The 8,227-nt window shown below is 38.3% G+C and overlaps 1 protein-coding gene and 1 pseudogene across 1 annotated transcript; both read left to right on the top strand.

Moving 5' to 3' along the window:
• The window catches only part of LOC111956204 (uncharacterized), a 119,169-nt pseudogene extending 117,479 nt beyond the window's left edge, over window positions 1-1,690 (top strand).
• Window positions 1,691-2,745: 1,055 nt separating this feature from the next.
• On the top strand, window positions 2,746-5,824 carry LOC111955504 (uncharacterized). The gene is made up of 5 exons (XM_023975716.2): window positions 2,746-2,818; window positions 3,801-4,039; window positions 4,684-4,745; window positions 5,003-5,151; window positions 5,556-5,824. Exons 1-5 carry the CDS (start codon window positions 2,746-2,748, stop codon window positions 5,639-5,641), a joined length of 609 nt encoding a protein of 202 aa, XP_023831484.1. The 3' UTR covers window positions 5,642-5,824.
• Window positions 5,825-8,227: the final 2,403 nt, after the last annotated feature.

Genomic DNA, 8,227 nt, shown 5'->3' with positions numbered 1-8,227 from the left:
CCCACTAAAATCAGTGAAATTTGGTACAATGTGTTCTCGATAAGAACTCTAATTCCTGGTATTTTCTATTCACAGGGACCCCAAGCACAGCCACAGATGTCTCGACAAATACAACAGCTACACCTGTTGCAAAATCAACAACAAGAGGAATCACAACCACTACTTCCATCTCAGTCGGTAGGTGATATGTTGTGCYATCTGCACATATTATCAGAGAATAGTACTTTAAAGGCACACACTAGTACTTCACCAGTACAGTTTAAGCACAAGTTTCAATTGGAGCACCTTTCAAAAAAGTAAAAGAGTGTTCTTTTTATTTCAGGTGCCCCTGCAACAACTGTTCCTGCTACCACAGTACCTGGTTCTGCAATCACAATACCAACTGGAGAACCTTCCACTSTTCCTGTTACTGGTTCTACAACTACAASCACAGCTGTGGCCCCCTCAACTACCGTTTCAAGCACAGCACCAACATTGGCTATGACAACTACCAGCACAACTCCAACAACTACTTCTACTACTACGACAACAACTACCACAACGACTGCACATCTTGCAGTGGTTACATTACAAGTCACCATCAATGAAGTTTTTGTACCAGCTTTGAGTAATKCTCAAAGCACAGAATTTCAAACACTTGCGGTAACCATTACTTCAGTGGTAAGTCCTGTGATCATATCTTTCTTGTATTTCTTTGTTTGGATTGTTACTGAGAATATGGTCAACGTACTGGGACATGTAGCAGGTTGGCAAATACATATTTGCTCCAAAAATATCCATTGACATGTAATGTTCAGTTGTGGCACCTTTGAAGTTAAATCACTGCGGAATTGATCAAACAATTGGCAGCTACATCAGCAACATTTCTACTGTCCTCCCCCAACATCCCACGTTATCAAGTTGTACACATAGTACATACCAGTACAGTTAAGCACACGTTGCATTTGGAGCACCTTTCCAAATTCTAAAAGAGTGTAATTTTTTATTAATTTCAGATGCCCCTGCTACAACAACTGTTCCTGATACAATTGCCATAACAACGGCACTCCTCCAGTGGTGGAATTACAAGTCACTTGCAGCAGTTTTTGTACCAGCCTTGACTGACCCTCAAAGCACAGAATTCAAAACGCTATCGAGAACCATTACCACATTTGTAAGTCCTCGAAATCCAGATATGACCATTCATTTGTGTCTTTGTTGATGCGGTTTATGACTTTACTTAAGGTTCAAGTGACAATGACTTTAGGCTTAATGAGCGTTGAGCTACGGAATAAGGGATTATTAAAATATATAGGCCTAATAATGTTATATATATTCTGTTTGTAAAATATCCATATTATTGATAGTCTATTAAGTGTGCTCCTCTCTCCCCTACTCCTTACAGTGTGACACAATCTTCCGACAAGATATGGGCTTAGTTTCGTTCAGACGACTGTTACTCAATTCAGGTAATATTGTATTTTACTTTTAAACCATTTTCTTTAATTTAGACATGAACGTCTTTGAACATAAAAAGCTTTATTTTTAGCACAACTTTACTTTTTCAGTCACCTTTTGACTTGACCCTGACCTATGAACTTTTTGATCCTTTGCAGACCTTGTGCCCCGTCTCGTCAGGATCCTTACACAGAGGTGGATTTGGAACTGGAGTTCAATGCGACCTCCACTGTACCTATCCCAAGGGCAGTGACATTGTTTGATACATGAAAGAGCTGTGACCAATCCAAACTCTACTTCAACTTCTCTGTGGATCTGAACTCCATCACTGTGATAAGTAAGCAACCCAATCAATAGGTGCTCCAAAAATATCATTGACATGTAATGGTTCAGTTGTGGCACCTTTGAAGTTAAATCACGCTGCGGAATTGATCAAACATTTGCGGCTACATCAGCAACATTTCACTGTCCTCCCCCAACATCCCACGTTATCAAGTTGTACACACTAGTACACTCACCAGTACAGTTTAAGCACACGTTGCATTTGGAGCACCTTTCAAATTCTAAAAGAGTGTAATTTTTTATTAATTTCAGATGCCCCTGCACAAACAACACTGTTCCTGATACAATTGCCATAACAACGGCACCCTCCAGTGGTGGAATTACAAGTCACCTTGCAGCAAGTTTTTGTACCAGCCTTGACTGACCCTCAAAGCACAGAATTCAAAACGCTATCAGAAACCATTACCATATTTGTAAGTCCTCGAAATCCAGATATGACCATTCATTTGTGTCTGTTGTTGATGCGGTTATTGACTTTACCTAAGGTTCAAGTGACAATGACTTAGGCTTAATGAGCGTTGAGCTACGGATAAGGGATTATTAAAATATATAGGCCTAATAATGTTATATATATTCTGTTGTAAATATCTCATATTATTGATAGGTCTATTAAAGTTGTCTCTTCTCTCCCCTACTCCTTACAGTGTGACACAATCTTCCGACAAAGATATGGGCTTAGTTTCGTTCAGACGACTGTTACTCAATTCAGGTAATATTGTAGTTTTACTTTTAAACCATTTTCTTTAATTTAGACATGAACGTCTTTTGAACATAAAAAGCTTTATTTTTAGCACAACTTTACTTTTTTCAGTCACCTTTTGACTTGACCCTGACCTATGAACTTTTTGATCCTTTGCAGACTGTGCCCCGTCTCGGTCAGGATCCTTACACAGAGGTGGAGTTGGAACTGGAGTTCAATGCGACCTCCACTGTACCTATCCCCAAGGGCAGTGACATTGTTGATACATGAAAGAGGCTTTGACCAATCCAAACTCTACCTTCAACTTCTCTGTGGATCTGAACTCCATCACTGTGATAAGTAAGCAAACCCAATCATAGGTTGCTCCAAAATATCCATTGACATGTAATGTTCAGTTGTGGCACCTTTGAAGTTAAATCACACTGCGGAATTGATCAAACAATTGTGTATTCATCAGCAACATTTCACTGCCCCACCCCCCTCCCCCCCAACAGCCACGTTTGATCATGCTAGTGTGTATATAAATACATTGAATTTACATAAATAGTTAAATGTCAAAATATCCAGTGATACGCACATTCGCAATACAATTGTGGAGCAATTTAGGCAAGACACCAACAAAGGTAGCTAAACCTGAATGTGACTGTTAACAGTACTCAAATTTGTCAAACAAGGTAAATAAGGCCCTAAAAAGTGCTGTAGCTCAGCCACCTTCCACCGCTAATGCGGAAGACCAACATAAGCGGATGCAGTGGATTGGCACAAATCTCTAGCTTAATTAAACTGATGGATTTTGATGGGGATTTTTTAATGATGTTACTTAGATTGACGAACGGCTGCCTCAGTAGACTCTTGAGGATTAATAATAAGAGATAATTTAAATGTTATTTCAGGTGGTCCTACATCTGCTGTTCCTACTATAACTACAGTTGAGTTGTTGCTAGATAGAACTTCCAGAAGTGCATTTCATACCGTTGGTTTAAATTATTTAAAAAATATATAAATACACTGAAAAGCAATACTATAAATGCCTGGTGAAGGGTTTCCTTCTCAAGAACCTGTTGTTTCATATAATATACATTAAACATTGCAATCTGTTGCGTTCCTTAAACCTATGATTGCATTTCGGATAATATTCTAATTTGAGCGGCAAGTATATTGCACCTAATAAGAGACAATCCTGGAGAGACATTACATTTTAACTTCAAATGTTTCTAAAAATMTTTTGATATTAAAATGTCGAATTCAAATTTGACAGTCCTAAAAGACAAACTGTCAGATCATACACAAAGTTCACATTTCTTACATTTTGTGTTCACAGGGGTCCCAAATACATCCACAGMTGCCACAACAATTACAACGGCTACTCCTGTCATCGCAACCGTTGTCACAGCTGCTCCAACCACTACAACTGCTGCTGCCACCACAACCTCTGTGGCCACAATTACACTCACTACAGTGTCTGTGGAGTTCACGTCCAAAGGAGAGACATTTATCTCCGACCTATCAACCTCATCCTCTCAGGCCTTTCAAACTCGAGCATCACTGATTAAAACACAGGTGAGCCTCCTGAAGGAATGAGCAGAACACAAATGTGGGAAGGTCCTGATGAGAGGGGTAGAATACAGTAATAAACACCTTTCAGTTGACTCTTATTATGATTGCTAAATACTGTACAATTTAAACACTTTCCCCCCCAATCCCCCCTTCCCCAAAACACGTGTAAATATTTGACTATAAATTGCGCCTTCGTGTATTATACTTGTGCTAATATTATACTCTAGAGAGCAATTTACTTTAGGTTCATATTCTTATCTTTTATTATTTCTTATTGTTATTACATTGTCGAGAAGGAACCTGCAAGTACGCATTTTGTTGGATGGTTTATACCACGTGTATCCTCTACATACGACTAGTATGTATGGAATACCGAGTGGTTCAGCGGTCTAAGGCACTGCGTCTCAGTGCTAGAGGTGTCACTACAGACCCTGGTTTGATTCCAGGCTGTATCACAACCGGCCYTGATTGGGAGTCCCATAGGGAGGCGCACAATTGGCTCAGCGTCGTCTGGGTTTGGGTTTGGCCGGGTAGGCCATCATTGTAAATAAGAATTTGTTCTTAACTGACTTGCTTAGTTAAACAAAGGTTTAAAAAATGTACTTGAAACTTGTTTGTCTAAACTTGACATGTTTTTTGCTTTCCAGCTTGAACCTTTCTATCGATCAGCTTTCGCCTCTTTCAACAGTTTGACAGTAATAAAATTCAGGTGATTTGTTTGCATTCAATTGATTATGTTGATTTTTATTAATTGAATATACAGACAAAGAACCGTATACAGATTTCATGAAAATGTATATAAACATTCTACATCATAAAAAATAAAAAAATAAAAATAATTGATCAAAAAAGTATACCTCATATAATTCCTTTTTAAAATAAAGAAATATTTCATTATGAAAATATATTGTAGTTCTGCATTGCAAGGCTCAAATGTCATTAAAACAATCTCTCATTTGTTCCCAGAAATGGATCAATCATTAACACCATGAATTTAGCATTTAGCTCCTCCGCTGTGCCAAATTCCAAGGAAATTGGCACCGTTTTGATAAAGGCTGCACAGAACATCACAGCTTTCAACATCAACCCCACGTCAGTTACTGTCAGTGGTGAAGGTAAACAAATATTGTCCATGCTTTATGGTAAATTCTCATTTTGTATGCCATTATCTAGAGGTTCTATATGGCYGAAAACAAGGTTATTGTAGCAGTAACAGTATTTGTATTTGTATTTATTATGGATGCCCATCAGCAGCTACTCTTCCTGGTGTCCAGCAAAATTAAGGCAGTTTATACAATTTTTAAAACATTACAATACATTCACAGATTTCACAACACACTGTGTGTCCTCAGGCCCCTACTCCAACACTACCACATATCTACAGTACTAAATCCATGTGTATGTGTGTGTAAATATTTAACAGTAAATATGTACAGGTCTTATTCACAATAATCATGTAGCAGGTTGGCAAATACATATTTCTCTTTCATGTTCACTTTCTCTCTCTTTATCTATGCAGTTGTGACCTCAAGTGGAATAAGCAGCAAGACCAGTCTCTTCACTGCCTCCTGTCTGGTGGTGTTGTCGCTGCTGCTGTCAAGCTAGTCTCAGCAGCAAGCAGCAGTATGAAATATATTAACTTTGAAAATGTATTTACCCCATGCCCCCCATTCCCATAATATATAATGGCAAGATATTTAATCTGTATGTGTTAACCTAAATTGATTCTCATTATAGTTATAGTTATTATACTCATTATTCAAATTGAAATAAACATTTTCTAATCAATTGGAGCTTATTACTGTGGTACATTTACTTTGTCTTACATTACATTGAAAAGTTTATTTTCCAACAAAATGAGGATTAGCAGATTATAATTTAATGTCTTTAATGATTTAGAAGTGCATGTCAGTCATTTTGTACTCATTTGTACTCATCAGTGGCAGAAAATGTATTGAAATGTAAGAGTTGATGTTCTTCAATGATCAGATATTCTTTGGTTGTTCTGCATATTGTACATTATGCGTTTTATAAATGTCTAATGATGTCACATGCACAGTGGCGATTTTATCATGTAAATTATAGTGGGGCAAAAAAAAAAAAATGTAGATGCTTGCCAGCAAACCCACTATACAACACAACACTAAACAATACATTAATTGCACTGTAACGGTGACAAACGGTGCCCACACTGTTAGGGCCTACATAAAACTTTCCCAACAGCAGAGTCCCAACAGCAGTCCCAACACCTTAACACTGCTACACCTGGCTATCAGCGGAGCCTTGTCTGGCAGTTCATTCAGCCTCATTTACAGCCTTTCAAAAACAAATTGCTGATATGGCTGACTTGCTTAAACAAATGTGGTTTCTACTGACAATTGAGATGTACAAACTATGGCATAAGGGGATGACGAGTGGATAAGAGGCAATCCATAATTTTGATTACAACATTAATGAGAGCGCTAGGACGGACGTAGTCAATATAACAATTTGTTCAGCACTTTTAAAATGTACAGTAACAGAATTCAGAACATGGGCCGTTCTTACAGTATTCTCCCTACCAAATCAGAACCGTAGGATAAATAGAGTGGGTATATGAGCAGATAATGAAAGCTCTTACAATATTCAATGATTACCTTTCTCCAAAACAGGTTATAGGCTACATGTGTACCACCAAGGTAGAACAGTAGGCAAAATTAGGAGGAGAAACTGGACCAAATTATTAGGGTGAGGCACATGGGCTACTAACAGCTTACTAAACAACATACACGTAGTATTATTTTCTTAGCTACAGTATACATATCTCCCTGGCATAACCTAGTGTTTAGAGCATTGGGCCAGGAACCGGAAGGTTGCTGGATCAAATCCCCAAGCTGACAAGCTTTGGGTTTTGTTGTTCTGCCCCTGAGCAAGGCAGTTAACCCACTGTTCCCCTGGCACCGTGGATGTTGATTAAGGCAGCCCCCCGCACCTCTTTAATTCAGAGGGGTTGGGTTAAATACGGAAGGGGGGTTAAAAAATGCATTGGTTTGTTATGAAAAAAAATGCTATTAAACATTTGCATTTAAAGTATAACTTTTTCATGTAAACAAAGTGCATATAAATCTAACCATTCAACAATAATACAATCTGAACAGCATAATAGAAAACTGCACCATATCAAAGAAAATTAAATAACAATTTGCAAATCTGCTGACAAATTTAAATACATTTTTTTTTAAAGGATGCTATTACACATGTGCATTGAAAGTATACCTGGGGATACTCCCTGCAGCTGGGGATATTCTTTGAAGAGCCTCATCAATCGCTCTGGCATCACTGAAGGCTAACTTCTTAAACCTGGGGTCAAGTGCAGCGGTTTCTGATAGCATGTGATTATATTCCATTCTGTGGAACTTTCTGTCCATTGATGAACATAGGGTGTCCATCAACTCTGTCACATGTCCTGTGGTTACATTTGCTTCTCTCTGGCGGCTGGGTGTGATTCGCTGCAGACCCTTACACAGGAGTATCATTTTTGAGGCTGTCACATAGCTGAAGAGAGAACAGTAACTTATTAGATCAGGTTCATGTTTTGTCTACTCATACTACATTCTCATCTACTGCTCATATACATACAGTTGAAGTTGGAGCTTTACATACACCTTAGCAATATACATTTAAACTTTACATTTAAATTCCTGACATTTAATCCTTGTAAAAATTCCCTGTCTTAGGTCAGTTAGGATCACCACTTTATTTTAATAATGTGAAATGTCAGAATATTAGTAGAGAGAATGATCTATTTCAGCTTTTATTTATTTCATCACATTCCTAGTGGGTCAGAAGATTACATACACTCAATTAGTATTTGGTAGCATTGCCTTTAAATTGTTTGACTTGGGTCAAACGTTTTGGCTAGCCTTCCACAAGCTTCCCACAATAAGTTGGGTGAATTTTGGCCCATTCCTCCTGACAGAGCTGGTGTAACTGAGTCAGGTTTGTAGGCCTCCTTGCTCGCACACGCTTTTTCAGGTCTGCCCACAAATGTTCTATAGGATTGAGGTCAGGGCTTTGTGATGGCCACTCCAATACCTTGACTTTGTTGTCCTTAAGCCATTTTGCCACAACTTTGGAAGTATGCTTGGAGTCCATTTGGAAGACCCATTTGTGACCAAGCTTTAACTTCCTGACTGATGTCTTGATATGTTG

This window comes from Salvelinus sp. IW2-2015, linkage group LG31, assembly GCF_002910315.2.
Source record: "Salvelinus sp. IW2-2015 linkage group LG31, ASM291031v2, whole genome shotgun sequence".
Taxonomy (NCBI): Eukaryota; Metazoa; Chordata; class Actinopteri; order Salmoniformes; family Salmonidae; genus Salvelinus; species Salvelinus sp. IW2-2015.
Note: the sequence above shows the minus strand (reverse complement) of the source record. Positions and strands in the feature narration are given on the sequence as shown.